This window comes from Anguilla rostrata, chromosome 2 (assembly GCF_018555375.3).
Source record: "Anguilla rostrata isolate EN2019 chromosome 2, ASM1855537v3, whole genome shotgun sequence".
NCBI classification, from domain to species: domain Eukaryota; kingdom Metazoa; phylum Chordata; class Actinopteri; order Anguilliformes; family Anguillidae; genus Anguilla; species Anguilla rostrata.
The window spans coordinates 8552006-8571098 of record NC_057934.1 but is presented as its reverse complement, the minus strand read 5'-3'; the positions used below and the strand labels follow the sequence as shown (position 1 = coordinate 8571098).

The 19093-nt window shown below is 46.9% G+C and overlaps 1 protein-coding gene across 1 annotated transcript; it reads right to left on the bottom strand.

Moving 5' to 3' along the window:
* Positions 1-3072: 3072 nt before the first annotated feature.
* arhgef33 (Rho guanine nucleotide exchange factor (GEF) 33) lies at positions 3073-19028 on the bottom strand. The gene is made up of 14 exons (XM_064317758.1): positions 18730-19028; positions 17536-17579; positions 16546-16710; positions 15899-16020; positions 15249-15361; positions 14492-14599; positions 11182-11308; positions 9910-10042; positions 9215-9322; positions 8379-8471; positions 7500-7651; positions 5492-6266; positions 4903-5045; positions 3073-4543 (listed from the first exon to the last, which is right to left on the bottom strand). The coding sequence occupies exons 1-14, from the start codon at positions 18749-18751 to the stop codon at positions 4423-4425; spliced, it is 2226 nt and encodes a 741-aa protein (XP_064173828.1). The 5' UTR covers positions 18752-19028; the 3' UTR covers positions 3073-4422.
* Positions 19029-19093: the final 65 nt, after the last annotated feature.

Here is a 19093-nt window from a genome sequence, read left to right as displayed (position 1 = left end):
GAACACCGTACTATCTCATAAAACGTGACCATCATCTCATTAAAAACGCCTGAACACCGCTACTCATCCTCATTAAAAACGCCTGAACACCGCTACTCATCCTCATTAAAAACGCCTGAACACCGCTACTCATCCTCATTAAAAACGCCTGAACACCGCTACTCATCCTCATTAAAAACGCCTGAACACCGCTCCTTGTTCACGTTAAAAAGGGACTTGGGATTCACACTCTTCAGTGTTTAGACTTTGTTTGCAATTCAAGGTGAGCGTTTAGTGCCAGTAGTCTTGAGTACCGAGGTTTAAGGTACCTAACATGCACACACACGCGCGCACACACGCACGCATACACGCACGCATACACGCACACACACACGCCAAAGAGGTACTTTAAAGAATTCAGAAACACATAGTGATAGTCTTGTTTTTGGGTCTTTTAGTTAGTTTTTTTTTATTTTATTTTATTATTTTCCAATTGATTTCTTTTGCCAAGAAAGTATGTAAAACAATTGCCTTCTTTAAACAAGGGAATAAAAAAGTGTTTTTATAACTGTATTTCACAGCTCGGCAATGAGGAAAAAAAAGAAAAAGAAAAAACAATGCAGTCAGAAGCCTGGCCTGTACTGATATGGACCAACCCTGCCTTCGCTGTTCTAGTTCTGCCATCCTTGTTGCCATCTGCTCTGTAGTGTATTGATGATCCTTTCTGACAGGAAAAAGTGTTGCATTTCAAATTAGCTGTGCCTTTTATGTTCCATGTGTGATGTCACAATACACACTGAATGTCATTGGACGCTACTAGAATCATTTCCGGGGGAGGAGGAGGGGGGTGGGTTTATAAGCCATTGGGATTGTTAGGTTGTGGAATTTTTCTCACCCACCCCCCCCCTTTTAAAAAAATGGAGAAAAAAAAGGCATCTTATTCCCCCAGTTTCAGTCCTGAATCTCTGAGCTCTGCCTTAAAGAATCGATGGTGGTGTTTCCAGTCGATTCTTGATCTTATTTGGTGGTATACCTCACCCCCCCACACACACACACTAACGCCCCCCCCCCCCATCTGTCTTCTTCATCCTGTAAACCAAACCCTGTGAGAGCTATTTCTTCTGCGAGTTTTCGCATTTGATTTTTCAGTGTGAATTTGTAACCTTTTTTCATGGTGGTGGTGTTGTATGTACATTTTTTTTGTAGTACCAAAACAACAAAAAACGTCATGAGGAGGGCTTGTTGGGTCGATGTAGCCGTCATGGAGGTCACGTGCTGTTTTTGGGACGCAGATCCTTCCCCCCTGCTCGGGAGGTCAGCGTTGTGCGTATAGGAGAGATCAGGTGTCGCTGTCATGGTTGTCCTCGCTTGAGATGAGTCTGAGGGGGCAGAGAGACGCCACAGCCAATCGAGCGTCTTTTAGCAGCGCAGTGCAGCTGCCCCCCCCAGCCTCATTTCTAGAACCGCACCGCCATCGCGGGACAGACGGTAAATCGCACCGTCCGCTAAATCGCAAAACCTCATTTTCGAAACGTGCCTTGGTGCTGACAGACAGACAGATGGACAGTGGAAGGTGTCTCATGCCGCCTTCGCCGTGTTCTGTTGCGTAGTTGCACTGGCTTGTGCTTCGGAGCTCGGCAGAAATGTCCTGTTCTGCAAAGCACTTAAAAATGTACAGAAAGGATGACATCATCGAGCTATCCCCGAGCGGCTCTGTTTGTTGTTGTTGTGGGTGAGGATGCTTACGCAAGTCAGAAACGGGCCGCAGAGGCGGGAAACTCTCAGGCTGGTCTGTACCAACGAGGTGATGCGGAGTCAGGGCCCCCTGGAGGTAGTGGGGAAACTCTGGGCGTTGTCCTGGTGCTGAGCGCTCTCTTCTCTTGGTGTTTTTACGCCCCAGCTGCCGGGTGTAATTCCGGACTTTTCTGCGACATCTCACGGCACCCTGCGGCGAAAAGGAGAAGGTCCTCACTGGGGACGTCCCGTGTGTTTGACGGGGGCTGTCTTCTGCCCCCATTTTGGGCCCCGGGCTTCGCCCCTCTCCCTTCGCCTGCCCCATTAGGACGGTTCCCCCTTCTCGGCGGGAGGTCAGAGCGTACGATAACACGACCGCCGTGCGAAACCGCCAGAGTCCGGCCGACCCGGCTCAGAGAACCCGAAACGGCTTCGCGCGGTTAAAGATCTAACGGAAATCTGATCGGCCTTTTTTTTTTTTAAAGTTATGTTTTAAACCCTAACAAACTTGGCCGTTTAGCAAACACTTGGAAACCGGCCATTTTGTCCAAAGGCACAGTAATCGACCTGAGAGAAGCCAGCGGCAAAGATCACCTCAATCTGAACAAGAATTCACAACATAAATATTTATACCTACACAGTATTTTACAAGTGCATTTAAAAGAGATAGGCATAGGCATAGGCATAGGCAGAGTATTTGGGGACCGTTAAAACAGTAATAACCATTAAACAGGAGATTAACAATAAGCAATTTTTTTTTTTAGTGATTTTAAAATTTCCCATATTGCGAATGAAATGTAATGATTGCAGCGTTGTCATGAAAGCGGTTTTATGCGCACGGCACCATACCAAATATAAAAGTTATTTCGGTATGCCAGTGAAAGTATCCCATGCAATGACATAAGAAATTGTGATACAGCCAGAATTTTCCAGAGCTATGTTCCTTTTGGCTATTGTCACATTTCAGTGTAATGAATGTTACCAAGTCTTTTTTTGTCCCCAAGAATGAGAACTGAGTGTGTGAGTGTGTGTGTGTGTGACCCTCAACAGTGTGCAGGCCCCTCCTCACCTTCTAATCGGATTTGGAAAAACAACAGTCCAGTGTGTTAAATCCTCCCTCACTCTCCACGTTCCCTGTCACCGTAACCTCCTTTCTCTTTTGTTTTCTTATTTTGGTCTCTGCTTCTTTCCGTTCGGTTGCCTTGGAAAGGAAACGGCCCTTTTACACAATCGAGTTAGATTAACGAAAATATTTTCTTCATTTTCAGCCACCTCTGCGGGGTCCGGACACCGTGTGAGGTTTGTCCTGCGCACTCCGTCAAACTTTATTTAGGAGGATGTTTTCTTCTTTTTGGGGGCGGGGGGGGGGCGGTGAAGTGGGGAAAGGGCAGACTCCTCCCTCCCAGTTCAGTAACACAGCGACAGCTCTTCTGGTGATTAGCGTCTGTCACATGACCCTAAATAATGGTGTACAAACTAAAATACTCTGGAGCTTTCTGGTGTTTAAAGACACCTTTACAAAATACTAATTTAACTCCGCGCCCCTCGTCATCTGGTTTTCGGTTCTGTACTTTGCGTGTGTGCTGGATTTGGATTGAGGCCACCGTTCGACCCCTCGCCAGAGAGATGTTGGGTTCATTTGCTACCAATGCGTGCCTTTTTGCTACATGATTTCTTAGCGTCCGTCTTTGTTTTCACCTCTGTGCTCATCGAAAGCTGGTTTTTTTGAGGGGGGGGAAGGTGGGTGGTGTGAAGATTTATCTCCCAGGTCCCAAGGCCTTGCTGGGTAGGGGGTTGGAGGGGGGGGGAATTATTTTTCAAAAATGTACCCAAGGAAATATTTTTCTTTGTTTTTTTCCTTTTTCCTGTTTTTTCTTTTTTTATGTTTCGTTTTGTTTTGAGAAGCACTGGTATGAAAAGGATTGTTAGATAATTTATTTTGATTGTGTGTATATATATGCATTGCTTTTTGTTCATTGGAATGCTTTGCTTCCTGGATTAACTGTACAAGCTGTGAGAGATGGATAAGACTGGCTTTGTGCCCTTTGACCTTTGACCTCTGTACGCCATCAAACCCCCCCGACCCAGCCCACCTCTACAAAACGTCTCTGTTCAGTGTTAGTAACTGTATGCACTCCTCATTGGAGGACAATAGAACTGCCACTGTAACCATGGTTTCCTTTGGCACTAAAAGACAGTCTAAAACAACGATGAACGACGGTTAAAACATCGAAAAGAAAGACTATAACAGTGGAAGATATCCTCAGCTTGCGGATTGGCAAGCTACTTGAACTGTACAAATCCAACAAGTTCCATGATTGTATTTCCATGCTTTTAAATCTGCAATTAAAAATGTTTTAGTGCAACATGAGGATGAGATCTTTGCCCGTGACCTCCTGAATGCTCATGTCTGCTTGATTTCACAAATGAATCATTGGTTTATGAAAAAAAAAAAATGTTTTTCTTGGATGGGAATTACATGATGATGGAAAAATACAAACATGTAAATTAAAATTGTACAAAGCCATAAACAATGAAATCTTGAGGGTGGGAGTATTTTTCAGAAATGAAAAACTTGTGCATAACAATTACTTGGCCCAGGTTCCTCCTCTTGCTGCAAGGCATGGGCCTGCAGTTTGGAATAAAGGCGTATTTTCCTGTGGTTCAGACCGCAGAGTGTGGCTTCCTCCACCAGAGGGCGCTGTGGGTTCACACAGCGGTCCCCCTGTCCGCGTCGGCGGGCCGAGCCACCTGAGGAGATCTCGCGCACTCTCCGTACGCCTCCGCCTCCGTCTTCTCTCTCACTTTCTCCTTAATCTCGCCGCTCGACCTTAAAAACAGCAGCAAGGTTGAAGAAGAGGTGGGAGTCATATTTCAGATGCCATTTTTCGCCCAGAATACCACCGCTGAATTTCCTTTAAAAAAAATTTTTTTTTTTACTTATTAAAGTTTTTTTTTTTTTTGAAGGGGTCTGTATTCTGTATTATTTCCCCCGCTGCGGCTGTATTCAAGCCTTTCATGTTCCCTGTTCAGTACCCGTGTCTTTTTAAGGTTTTTTTGATCTGGTTTGATGTTAAAGCGAGCTGAACAGAACAGAGGGGAGCTGAACTGACATGGCCGGAGATGAGGCCAAGGCGGAGACGACGGGCCGTGCATCTTAAACGCCGTTCGAGAAAGCTGAAGCCTTACTTCTTCTTGAAGAGTTTTCGGAAGGAGCTCCTGATGCCCCCTTTCTGGTCCTCCTTCCGGCTCCTCTCGCTGAAGGAGCGCACGTTCTCCTCCGATCCGCGCCTCCTCCTCGAGTCCTCCACCCTGACCTGGGATGCGCAGTCCTTCGGAGACAGACCAGCAGGGGGCAGCAGTGAGAAAGCATTTCAGAGTTGGGACAGCCGATGTAAGACCAGCTTCCCTTTGGCCATATTCAGATCTTATGTATTATGAGCTGAAAGACAACTGATCCTTAATGAGTGCCTGTATTCATAAAGCCACTGCTGATTATTATTATTATTATTATTATTATTGCTATTGTTATTATTATGACATGATTGTAACGTAAATGTATGCTATTGTCCAGAACGTCAGTGATACTCTCAGGAATACAAAAATGTGATGTCACCACGAAGGTTCCGAGACAAATTTATAATCATTAAGTGCAATGTATACCTAACAAACAACAATTTGTATTGCAGCAGAAAAAGGTGCAACAGGACAGGTAAACTTTACATGATTATAAAAGCCTATTATTATTATTATTATTATTAGTGTTACTACTACTCACAGCAGAGGTGGTGAGCTGGAGTTTGGCCACAGTAGTTTGGGATGAGAGGGATGGTGGCGCCACCTTGTGGTAGTCTCTTGGTAGGTCCTGGGGCTCCAGCTTCTGCAGGGGACTGACGCTCCTCTGGGCCCTACCGCCAGCCGAGCCCCGGCTGGACTGGCGCTCCAGCCAGGCGTGGGGTCCCCCGTGGGGGCTGCGGGCTTTGGGGGTGCCGGGGAACTCAGGGGGCCCGGTATCCCCGCAGATGGCGCTGTCCAGCTGCAAGCCGTTCAGGGACTTGCTCTTGCGCTGCCCAGCCTGCAGGGGGCGGTGTGGCATCAGGTCGGCCTCGTCCGGGGATGCGCAGCCGCGCCCGGGAAGGCGGCTCTGGGTTTCGGCCACCGCGTAGGCCTCGCCCCCCCCGTAGGCCTCGCCCCCCCCACGGGCCCCGGGGCAGCGGGCGAAGGCGAGGTCCAGGCTGGAGCTGGACGAGGCGGTGGAGCCGTTCTCGAAGAGCGAGAGGGAGATGTTTGCGAGGGAGTCGCCGTCCTCGTAGAGCACCTCCAGGCCCGCCGCCTCGGCCGGGAGGGGCGGCAGGAACTCGGGGGTGGGGCTAGAGGCGGGGGGCCGGCCGCCGGGCTCCCTCCCCACCCCTGGGACAGACCCCAGCCAGGGGCTGGCATCGCCCCCGAAAAAGGGGCCGTGTGAGAGAGGGGCCCCCGCGGATCCCCAGTCTTGGGGCTCCCTGCCCTGCCTCTGCTCCGGGACCCTCCTCTTCACCTGGTTCTGATGTTGCCTTGGAAACAAAAAGAGAGGGCAGGTAAGGAGTGTGCTTTCACATTTCACTGCTCTAGCTGATGCTCTTAACCAGAACAACCTGTAAGAAGTGCGTGTGTGAAGGTCAGGAAAAGAACACCATAACCAGGTCATCACTTACTCAGGTGCAGTACAGTTACAGCCGCTACTCTGACCTACAACGTAATGTTTATATGCACAAGGTAGATTCAGGATATAGTGCTTTAAGCAAATGGGTTTGAGGATACAGTGTTAACTGTAGTAAATGCGTGTTAAGCCTTTATAAGGTGTGACATCACAAATGTGTGGTTAGAATGTTTTTAACTGAACGTTCTAATGTTCATTAACAATCTCTACTGATAATTGGAAGCAATGGAGTTCCAAAAACGCTCCAAAAAACCTACTCTTCAAAGGGTTAAATAATATGGGTACTCAACCCGGGAGAGAATGCGTGGGAGGTCAGGGGTTAGTCGGGCCAAGATCGGGTGTGTTTTTCGGTCTGTGGCAGAAGACAGACTGTGACTCCGTTGTGACTGCGACTGCCGTGGGAAGCTCATTCCACCGCTGGGACTTGAATTTAAAACACTTTCTCTTGTTTTCATAAGGGCCTGTTGCCGCGGACAGGTGTGCTTCTTCACAGCTTCCATCGCACTGTGAAGGAGTGTGATTAATGAGTTAGGGGCTGATTTGATGCTCGCGCGAAGGCGCAGCTGGAAACCACTTGGAAGTCTCAGCTCTCCAGGGTACAAGCTGCCAGACTGCTGCGTCGCAGATCCGCGGCATAAAAACAGCGTTCAGCAGACCCGGGTCAGGCCCGGGTTAAAGATGTATATAGAATGCTCCGTCTTTCTCAGGATATCCAGTACAATTTGAAAACACTTCTGCAGATACACGAGATTTTTTTTTTTTCAGAAACAAAATGTATCGCTTGGAAACGGTACAGTCATGCAAGAATAATAAAAATATTATTTTTGTGGAATATTGCAAAAAATAGCAATTTTCTTTAAACAATATTTGAGATATTGAGGTGGGGATTGGATATATTTTTTTCCTGCCCAACTTGGGGGTGTATATACCCAATTCGCAGGATTATTATGTTACTATCACCTAAAGGATTAAACTCAGCTTTTTAAACTAGCTTTTTTACCACAGGCGGGCACAGGCTTCAGTGCTGCCTCAGTAGGATCAGCCCCGCGTGATTATTTCCTGCAGGTCGTCATGGCGACGGGCTTACCTCTTGACCTCTCTGCAGCCGTGCAGCAGCAGCAGCTCCTGGCCCTGCTGCAGCAGGTGGCCCTGCTGGCCCGTGAAGGCCCTCAGCTGCTGCATGCACAGCAGCAGCAGGAAGTAATCCGGGTGCTCCGCCTCCGTCAGCTTCAGCAGGCTCTGCGGCGAGGTTTAAACACACACACACACACACACACACATGCGCATACACACACAGGTGCACACACACAGGCACACACACACACGCACACACACACACACAAACATGTGCACACACACACACATGCATGCACACGCACAGACACAAACACACACACACACACAAACATGCGCATATACACACAGGCACACACACACACAAACACACACACATGCATGCATGCACACGCACACACACACAAACACAAACACAAACATGTGCACACACACACACACATGCATGCACACGCACACACACAAACATGTGCATACACACACAGGCACACACACACACGGTTTTCACAACTGCTGGGAGGTGACAAACACCCTTGGTCATGTGACTTACTAGCATCTGTTCTGGTTACACAGGTGGAGCTGAACAAAAAAAAAAGGTGAACTGACACTGGGATTAAAATCAAGGTAAAGCAGCAATTATAATCAGAATTGTAGAAAAAGGAACCCCAGACTGCTCAGCAGAAATTGGCTGGTTTTCTATCGACTATAGTTCCTGCAGATCAATGCCATTTTAATTGAATTAGTTCAGAAAACAAAATGAAATTATAGGCTTTTATATTTTTATATAATTTTCAATTGATAAGTGCAATTTCAGTTAATTTCACGAACTGACTGAACCAAAGGGAACTTAATCCACCCCAACTCAGCCCTGGTGTACACACAGGTGCTTCACCTGGAGGAGCGTGAGGTATTCTGGGATGCGTTGGACAGGCTGGAGGAGCAGGGTGCGGAGAGGAGGCCGATTTTCCTTGCCTGTGATGTCACCCTGGAACCGAAAACAGACCCATTTTTACCCACGAAATCAATCGACCGTGAAACACTAAACCTGACAGGTAACCTGTTATGCGACTCGGGTCTTGCAGAAATGTGCGCATTCTTTTTGGTTAGGGTAAGAATTCTTGTAGTTGTGTTCTGTCCCAGTTCCAGTTGGTCTGTTCATTTTTTTTTTTTTTTTTTGAAGACCCGAGAAGAAAGCACCAGTCTAGCCGGATAGCCGTTAAAAAAATGTCTTTTAATATGAACAAATAATGAATTATGGTGTTTACAAGTGAGTGTATAAATATGATGTTGGTCTCATATGCTGTAATACGCCGTCATGACTGGCTATGACAGCCTTACGTAGGCCCAGTGATGTATGGTTCAAGAGTTCGTTATAGTTCAAGTACATCAACAGTAAATATCCAGCGGTATGAAATGAAAAACCGCGCAACGTTAGTCACTCTGGATAACGGCTTATGCAAATGAAAGGGAATGATTTACAGGACCAGGTCCGGCGGAAATAGAAACGCCGTTAACTGTTTGCTACAGACAACAAAAGATTTAGCCAGCGAACGTAATGCAGTTTAGACGGACTATTTGTTACGGTTAAGGTCAAGTGGAAGAAATCAAACGCACACGAAAAGTAATTCGGTTTCGAAGACGTATAGCCCGAGGTTACGAAACCATAACTCTGTTTAATTTGCCGGGGAGGGCGCGGTGGGGACGTACGCGCACCCGGGGGATTTTTACCTCAAACAGTCCGGATGCTTCCGCGGAGGAGGAGGTGTACATGCCGACCACGGCGAGGCAGTCCGGCAGTTCCTTCAGGTATGTCACGTAGAAATCAAGAAAATCACTCTGCAGTAAAAAAAAAAAAAAAAACAAGCTACTGTAGCAACAACAAAAAAAGTAATCGTAGAGAGCCAGCGTGGAAATGGAAAGGTGCAGCTGTCCTTCTGTCCACCTTGCCATTCTGTCCAAGAACAGTAGAGTGATTGATCAGGTTTCCTGTGGGTGATGAGCTCTTTATTGATTGTGGCTGCCTGTGATTGACAGGCTTCTATACCCTCTGAGACCCTGGTCTGCCTGTGGCCTACATCTCATTCCATGGACTACAGATCCCATGGATATTCATCAGCCAATCAGCAGCTGCCTGGAAAAATGTAATTTGAATAATTGAGTAATCATCTCATAAGAGCTCCACTCTACTAATCAGCCCAAGCTTTGGAGTCTGTAATCAACCATTCCTGACCCCACATGACCCCAGCGACCCCCCTCCCCCAACACCCCGCAGACCTGAATCAAGTACTCATCTTAATACTTTTTTAGATGCCAGCAAAATTTGGAGAAAAAAATAAAAAAAACTTTGCCGGATTCCCTGAGAATGTTCAAGGAACGCTGATTGAAGTGTAGTACGCTGAACTGATTCAGGTGTAGTACTATACCTCTTTACTGAACAGCCTCAAGAATACATCTCCCATAATGCCTTGCCACTGGAACCGGAGCACGCGCTCCTGCAGGGTGTGGAGCAGCTCCAGGTGCTGCTGGATGAGGAAGCGCAGTGAGCTGGGAAATGGCCTCCAGGAGAGAGAGAGGCAGAGAAACGGCCATTACATTTCATTTCATTACATTACAACGAATTGCTTTACATTACATTACATTTCATTGCATTGCATAGCATAACATAGCATTGCAGTACATGACATTACATTACTTCGCATAACATAGCATTAGATTCCGTTCGTTTCAACCAGTCTTATGGTGTATGTTGTGAGAAATTATTTTATCCAAGACGGAAATTAAAGTAAGTCATCCTTAGCTCTTAAAAGCCATCTGCCTCGATTGTAGCCTTCAGAGTTGTACGCACTGTAGCAGATTGGTATTAAACAGAATGAGAGATTTGTTTTCCTCTCCTGTGCATAATTTAATGTGAAATAAACCCCTGAATTGGGGCCCTTTCCCCGAGGCTATCAGAGAATTAAGCCCTGTGATGGATGCTCCCAAAGACCCTGTTACTAACAAGCCGGGCCGAAATTCAATCAATCTGTTCTCGAGTGCTCATGGGCTGAAGTCATCATAACACGCCCACCAGCAATAAGACTAATTGCATTTTTTTACCAGAAACGCGCCAACAACAAGCTTGTGGGATTATTACAGGGGATCTGCCTCATGCAAAACAAATGACCCGTGCTATGCGTGTAAAACTTTATATGGTGCTTCTGCATCTCGCATTGAGATCTGCAGTTTGATTGCCGTTGAAGAGGTAAAAAGAAAATTGATGTTAGACATGTATATTAACCCAAAAGTGTTTAATTTCCTGTTCCTGTACCAAGCTATCTTGTAGGGACTGGGGAATTCTACACTAGGTATTCCAGTTACCTTTGGTGGCATTGGCCACCGAGCAATGTCACCGAATGTTTACTGGAAAATGAAGGGCGCTCGTTTAAACTGAAGTAACCGTGCCATTGTTGACCTGTTACACAGTACAGCCCATGAATCTCAAACGGTCATCCTGTAGGGCTGGTGCTCCTGCAGTTTTTCCGTTTCTTTCAGCACTTAATTTGAATCATCGATTGGCTAGAGCCCACGCATCTTTGTTTCCGAGGCCTGCATCGGCTGCTGATTCGCACGGAAGCCCCTGGCAGCCCTCCAGGACTGGAGTTTGAGATCCCCCGGAGTAGCGCCACGCGGTTCTCATCCAATGAGATGTCGGTTACCGCTTGCCCTTGGGGTGGATGGCTTCGGCGCCGTTGAAGGTGATGTTGGCCTTGAGGAGCAGGGAGAGATGGGACACGTACTGCCTCTCGGACTCCAGCAGCTCGAGGGCGGCGGCGTACCTCTTCCCTGTGCGGAAACGGCGCAGGTAAGGACCCGCTCAGGTGACTGAACAACCGCTGGTGTCATTACATTACATTACAGGCATTCAGGAGACGCTCTTATCCAGAGTGACATACACAACTTTTTACAACTTTTTACCTATGCATGGCATCCATTTATGCAACTAGATAGCAATGCAGGTTAAGTACCTTGCTCAAGGGTTCAATGACAGTGTCTAAACTGGGAATCGAACCTGTGACCTTTAGGTTACAAGACCAGCTCCTTACCCATTATACTACACTGCCGCCTCACGCCTCACTACACCTGTTGTTGTCAAACTGTGGAGCACGCTACTCTTACTCTGTGGAGGGGGGGGCATTTTCGTCTTGGAAAGATGCCCCTCTCTGGCTTAGGTTAGGCAGATCACTCGGCATCATTAAGCAATGGCTGGCATTGACCTAGTCTCCTATGGGTGTGAGCGCCCCCAAACCATGAAGGGAAACTGAGGGCCTCCTCCAGGGAGGGGGCTGGGAATCCTGGGCCCCATGATACGGTATGACACTACGCCCCTTAAAAAACATACTGATGACTACTGATAATATCCCCCCCCCGCCCGCCAGCCTGAGGGCCCCTCCAGCCCCCCCCGAATCTTAGCGCTTCTCAGCACATTAGCGGCGTCCCGGCACACACATTACAGGCCCATCAGAACCCTTCCCGGCTGGAGACGTTGTTGAGACCCACGTAGGGAGGGGAACGCTCAGCACGCAGGACGCTTAATGAATCAGAGTCACGCCGAAATGGGTCTTAGCGCCTCTGGGAAGAGCACTGAGGGAACGACTCTGTTTGAGAAAGAACAGCACACCAGGTTTCAGCAAACTCACCTTCCTCGCCCTGCGTGGGAGAGAAAATCCACAGCCAAGAGAAGGCCAGGCAGCTGACCTAAAAAAAAAATATTCTTCTGCTTTTCTCACTGAAATAAAATTTTTTTAAGGGGTGCCCTGTTCTGGCAGTGTTGCGTTTTAGAGGGAATTGGCTCTTTTAGATTCTAAAGCCTGGGGGCGCTAGGCAAAAAAAACCCACGGGGCCCTTCAGACCGATTTCCACTGTCACCCCGTTACCGAGAACTCCTAAAACTCAGGCCTCAGGGGCCCCTCAATGCTGGAGGCCCCAGGCAGTGGCCTGCCGTGCCTGTTCATTAGATTCACTCTTCTTTTGGGCAGCAAAAACAGTTAAGTGTTAAAAAAAAAACTAAGGACTGAGGCAATTAATGTAAGAGCGGCTGCTGGAGAAGCACTAATGGATAATGTGCACTGTTACAAAGGGCCGTTCACAGACCGGGTCAATTACAAAGCACCCTGGGACTGACTTCTGGGCTCTGTAACGAATGGTCAATTCCAACTGGATTAAGGGAATTGAATTACTGCTCAATGGAGGACATTCAGTTTGAATTGACCGGACGAACTCGTGCGAAGTCAGTTAAGAATCAGAGACCGGTGAGGGGACACGAAGGAACGCGACAGCTTAACCGACTCCCGAGTCGGTGCGGATGGTTTTGCGAAGGACTGGGAGGATGCATTTACCCTTGACGACTGTTGCGCATTAGTTACTGCATACATGACAGACCTGGGTCAAATACGTATTTGTTTTGGATTCAAATACTTTTCTGTGCTCTATTGATCTTGCCTGGTGGAATTGAGCCTGCCAATATGACCAGAAGGCGGGGTTTGCCCTTTTTGAGAGTATTTCATTGGTTCCAATAGACCAGACAAGATCAGTAAAGTGTAGAAACGTATTTGAATCCAAAACAGATACGTATTAGACCCAGGACTGATACATGAGCCTCAAGGTTATGATGCAAGGTGCTCAAAATGCGGCATACTGAGGAGAAACAATCAAAATGTGTTGGAGAAAAATTAGACCCATATTCTTAAAGATCCAAATAACACTCGCAGTGAGAAAATCGTTCACATATTTTCAGATGACGCAGTTTATCATAATCTAAGATGAATGATGCTGAAATTATTGTTTACGATGAGCGAGGCTAAAAAGAGACGGGGAAGCGGGTTCTTTGCACGGTGGTAATGAGCCGTGTGATGCTAATCTGTCTGGGATGTGTTCCTGAGGCGTGCTCAAGGTCCGTTTCTCAGCTCCGTTCTCAGTTCTCAGCTTTCCTTCAGCCGGAAACGGCAGCATCGTGCACAGGCCCTTTCGGATCGAGAGGTCATCGGCCGACGAACCGGCAGCCATTTTCAGAAGGAATTTCGCTTAGCGTGAACTGCCGAGTTCTTGCTGGCTGTTGTAGTTTTCAAGATTTAACACGTCAGATCGAGTTTGGAGCCGAAAGACCAGATGGATCTGCTCGACCAAATTAACATAACTTGTTATTACAGAAATATGCATTTATTTTAACTGTCATTTTGATGTGGGCGGTGTAAAGTATGAAATGATTGCTTTTAAAGCTGAACAGACTCATCTTGTCTATTCTTCACAAATTTTTTAATTCTTATACTTCTTTCTGCCTGGTCTCTGGAGGACATTTCAATAAATTCAGGAATCGGACTTCAATTTATTCTTTTAAAGTCCACGTGGAGCATCAGGGACCATTTTTCAATCCCTGAATTTATTTCAAATTAATTCCCTGAAATGAAACTGAAATTGAATTAGCTCCATAACGATAGAGCTGAGCTCGAGTGCATCGTATAGCAATGCTGAAGGTCTAGTATTTCCCAGCAGAAAGATAAAGACAAATATATCTTTTTTTATACCAGTAGTACAATGGTTTGGGAACTTGGCTGATAACCGGCAGAGGTTGCAGGTTTAAGGCAGGGGGCACTGCCGTTATACCCAGTGTTGGGCAATGAGGGCCGTATCTGTTTCTGGAATTTATGCCAGCTTCTGCTCTTAATTATTTAATTAACCCAATCATTTAGTAATTGACATTTTGGCTACTGTTCTTGATAGGTTCATGAATAAGAGCTGAAGTCTGTTCCTGTGTCCTAACATGAAACATCTTGTTGTTCAATCTACATTTATTTGGCTAACTAGTTGATTTTACCAGTGTAACTGGTGTCAGGGAATACCTGCATACACACCGGCCCTGCAGGAATGGAGTTGCCCACCCCAGCCCTTGAGCCAAGGCACTTTACCCTGAGATACCTCAGCAAAATATCCAGCCAAATCTTTAAAAGCATGGGGGTACACGTTACTTACGGCCTTCCTCAGTGCCCTGTCCCTCTGCGAGATCCTTGGGCGCCGCCCACACCTGGCACCTGGGCCCCCCCCGCTGCTGACCGCTGGCGTCCTGCTCCAGGCCGGCAGCTGAAAACCAAAAAAAAGGAGACACTTAGAAATTTAAACAATTTATCCCCCAAAAATATGCATTCCGTACCAGGGAAACCTAACAAAAGGACTAACCGGGGTTAGACTCGGGGACACACTGCGTTTGAGGACACGAATTGGAACATGGCTGAGGGCAGTGGAAGCAGACAGGGAGTTCTCCAGGACAGTGGAGGTGAAGCGTTTGTCTTGTGACATTAAGCTCCTCCCCCTTTTTCATTCGTGTGCACAGTCTGATTAGAGCGTGAAACCTGGGCGTAAAGCACTACTGGGGAAAGTACAGTGCGGATACTATGGCTTGGAGAGGCATGCGCTTCTCTGGTATGGGGTGGCTGAGTGAGCACAAACAGACCATTTGTGCAGTTTATGAGCGTGAAGCGTTTGTTTTTCAAGTGGAAGGACTTCAGTGTCCACCCCCCCCCCCCATCCATCCATCCCTCTACACCAATTGGTTCTTAATGCTTCAGAAACAAAGGGGCGAGTGTTCCGTCCTCTGCTGGTCTCTCAAGGGCGTGTGGTTCCGTTTTGTTTTCGTGAATGAGTGCGCTTTCGCTAGGCTAGGTCTTGTGTCGCTAGCACGCGTGTCGCACGCTCTCTCGCTCTGGTACTTAGCTTGCGCGGTAGGCCTTACTTTGCTGAGGCGAGCCATTGGGCACGCTTGCAAGGTAGTGCTGCGTAGCGCGTTCCTCCGTCTCGCCGGGGAAATGCCGCGGGCAGTCGGGAGAGGCGTCCTTGGAGTTTTTCCTGTGAAGTGAAACGCAAACACAACATGACAGACATGCAGAGCAGAGGTCAATGCTGACAGCCGTTGGATTGTGTAATGGATTCTGTAAACACTCTGGCTACTCGGCTACATATTCTTTATACTGAAGGCTCTGTCTCCTCACTATTGAAGCCAAACCATTCCAATTTGTTCTGTCTTTGCAGAGTTCGTTGGGGGGCACGACCATGGAGAGTACTGTGGCAATAATGGTTCCGTACAATATCGTAGCACCAGAAACTCCTGTTGTCAGGCGGAATCTTTTGTAATTAAGAAGCAGAGAGGACGGAAGAGACACAAGACCGGAGTATTTAGTGAGTCTAAATCTGTGGTTGTGAGAGGGCAAGTAGAATATCGGGTGAGCGTATAGAATCTGTGATTGTGTATTTGAGGGGAAATAAGTAGAATATCTGGTGAGTGTATAGACTCTGTGGTTGTATTAATAAGGGAACTGAGTTGAATATCTGCTGAGTGTATAGAATCGGTGACCATAGGGAAGTGAGTCATGGACTCTCCCTTACCGCTGCTGGCAGGTAAGTAGATGCCTTCCCACTTCCGCATGGAAGAGCTCCACCCCCCGCTGCATCTCTACGTGTCTGCAGTTCAGCTCTTTGATTTGGGTCAGGGCAGTACTCAGGTCCTCCTGTTCACGACACAGCAGCACAAAATCACAACTCATGGGGCGATATTTACCTCATTCGCATCATTCGCGGGGCTCAGTAATGATACGCCAACCTGAATTCAGGAGGTAATTCGCAAGACCGCCATCTAGCAGCATCATTTTGAATTGAGTGTCATAGTAATTGACTGAAGGGAGAATTGGTGAAACCTGGGTCTAAAGCGGTCACACAGGACAACCCATGATTGGCTGAAATACAGAACACCCCAGCAAATACGGGACTGCTGGCACCCTAATAAAGCCTTTAAGCCAATAATGCTTCCTGTTATGTAAAACTGAAGGCAGGATAATACTTTCCCACAGGAAGTGCGACTAGCGACTTCCACCTAACCTAGGTGCTTATCACAGCCATATTGGAAGAGTACGACAAAATCCCAGGGCATGGTTCATGAGTCTGAGGTGCAGAGTTAACTAATGTTTTGGATACTATTTTTTGCTAAAGATAATGAGGCTTGTATTCAGCCTGCTAGGAGTTTTAAAAAAGCATACCTTGAAAGTGTTGAGGGAGTTTCTAATCCCCAGTATTTTCTCCTCGATGTCGTTCTGGTAGTTTCTCATCCTGTCCTCCAGGACGCAGCTGCTCTGCTTCAGAACGGACAGGTCCTGAATGGCTCCCACTAGCCCCGCCTTCAAATCCGCTGTCAGGGCTTGCAGCTGCGCACAAGGTCAAAGGTCAGAGGTCACGGAGGGGAGTGTATGAGGGCAGGCCGTGGAACAGCGATGACGTATGAACGATGGCGCCGGCAAAGACGGGAGAGGCAGAATAGGAGGAAGAAAGAGGAATAAAAGAACGAGAGAGAAAGGCGTCGCTTTGGGCTGCCGTTGCCCAGTTAATTGAGTAAAAACAGGGACGGCGTCGTAAAGTTTCCTTCCCATGGACTGGCGGCCAGCTCTCCCCCCGCTGCCGTCTGCAGTCCTGCACTGTCATTATCTAACAGGGCATCGGTCATGCATGGGGGGGGGGAAACTAATTCCATTACAGAACAGGAGAGTCAGGGATAGTTTTTGCAGAGGGAATCACTTCCTGAACTTCGACAACGCGTCTCGCCAATCTCTTCTGTCGTCGTGGCTGTTCCAGCATTCCTATTCCCGCCGCCAATTTATTTTCGCGCACAGCACAGGCCCGCGCTGAATCTGAGCTCTTCCGTCGAGCCGAAGTTCAGACGCACTCATTCGATTTAGAGGGAGGACACGCAGTAAGTGAATAAGCTCTCGCGGAAGAAGAAGAAGAAGAGGAAGATCATCTGATCGAGACTCCCCGCCCTCCTCTAGCTCCTCCAAAGGCCGCGGTCATGTGAAAGCAATCTTCAGATTCCACAGTGCCGGGGGCCTGCTTCGCGACACAAGCTATGGGAGCGTTCGACTGCAGACGCAAGCAGGGACGCGGGTGGGTCAGGGGGGTTAGGCACTGCAGCCAGCGAGGGATTGTCAGCTGTAACCACATTCAGCCAGGAGAGAGCGTGACTCCAGGAACCCTACCTGAGCAATCTGCATGCTCATTTCCTCCATGTCTCCGTCTTGGTCTAAAAGTGAGAAAGAAAAAAAAAAAACAGAAATTCTTTCAGTTCAGACTAAAGCTTTTTCATTAAAAAAGGAAAAGTCAATTTATAGAAATATCAACGGGAGACAGATGACAGAGTAGACTTGCAAATGAGACTTGATTGAAGTGGCTAATTAGGGATTTAACGAGGCGTGCTTTGTAGATGTGCCTCTTGAATCTCACATTTGAATGTGTATTTCTCTATTTATTCTCAACTTCAAATAACTATCAAATAAACCAACATGTTTCACATGACTGATTTGAATAAGTGGGCTGAGGTGACTGTTGAAAGATTACAGATTTTTTATGGACCTCAAGGATTCTTTAACAGTCAGTTTATTTACGTGATTGCAAGGTAATGTTTGAAAATACCACTTACCCAAATTTTTCACACATACAATCTGCCAAATTCAAGTAAAACTCATAGTTTTACATAGCATTTGCAAACTAGATTTTAAGATGGATAAACGTATTCTACATATCATTTTGACCTCTCATAATTCTGCAACAACAAAAAAAGATCTTGGCTTTTTTTTTTTTTTTAATCACAGTTGAATTCCCATTTGACGTCCAAGTATTAATATGTAACAAACATAATTGGTATGCAGACACATTTCATAAACTGTTTGTTGGGAAGGCTGTCTTTCAGTATATGTATTTTAACATGCAATTCACTCATGATATACTAGAATGCAGATGGTCTGCAAATTAACCGTGGATCGTGGGTTGTATGAAAACCACATATTTCAAATAATGTTATGAGCCTCTAATTCTGTCAAGCTGAACACATTCCAAAGAGTAAACAACATTAAAAAGGACAGAAAAGATCTATTTCAACAACTTGTACAATCTTATACCAGTTACCACTGATATGCAACATAAAATGTCAGCTCAAAAGTCTCTAAATGTGGTCTAAAACAACGGTGAAACACGGAAGTTGGCGATTCTTTGTCAGGCATTGTATCACAACCCAGGCACTGACTATTCAAAATAACCAAGATCATGATCCAGAGTCAAGATCCCCCACACATCAGGGTACTCTTGATATACAGCATGTTTGAGAATAAAGCAAACATGAAGGCATCGTATTTTTAGCATGTAGCAAACCTACAAATCGCCAGGGGGTAGTTTACCTCTCTGATTTCCGTTCTCCATGCCGCTGGAGTTCAGCAGACGTGAAAAATAGTTTTGCGTTAGCTCCGACCAACGAGGCTGTGCTCAGTGTGAAAGCTTGGAGACGGTCTCTGCTCATCTACTGGCTACCATGTGAGTTTGATGATGTCTCACACAAACAGACCCCTTGTTGTACAGTAAATAGGAAAGCTTTGGAGGAGGGGGGGGGAGCAGTCGAGAGAGGGCATTGGTGAAGATTTGTCACCCGTCCTCCAAGAAGAAAGAAACGATTGGAGAGCCTTTTCAATTTCCTTCTTTAACCTAAGGTCCAATTCAACAAACAGCAGGCGGGTGACAATGAGTTTCAGTCATTGGGCACAAGCA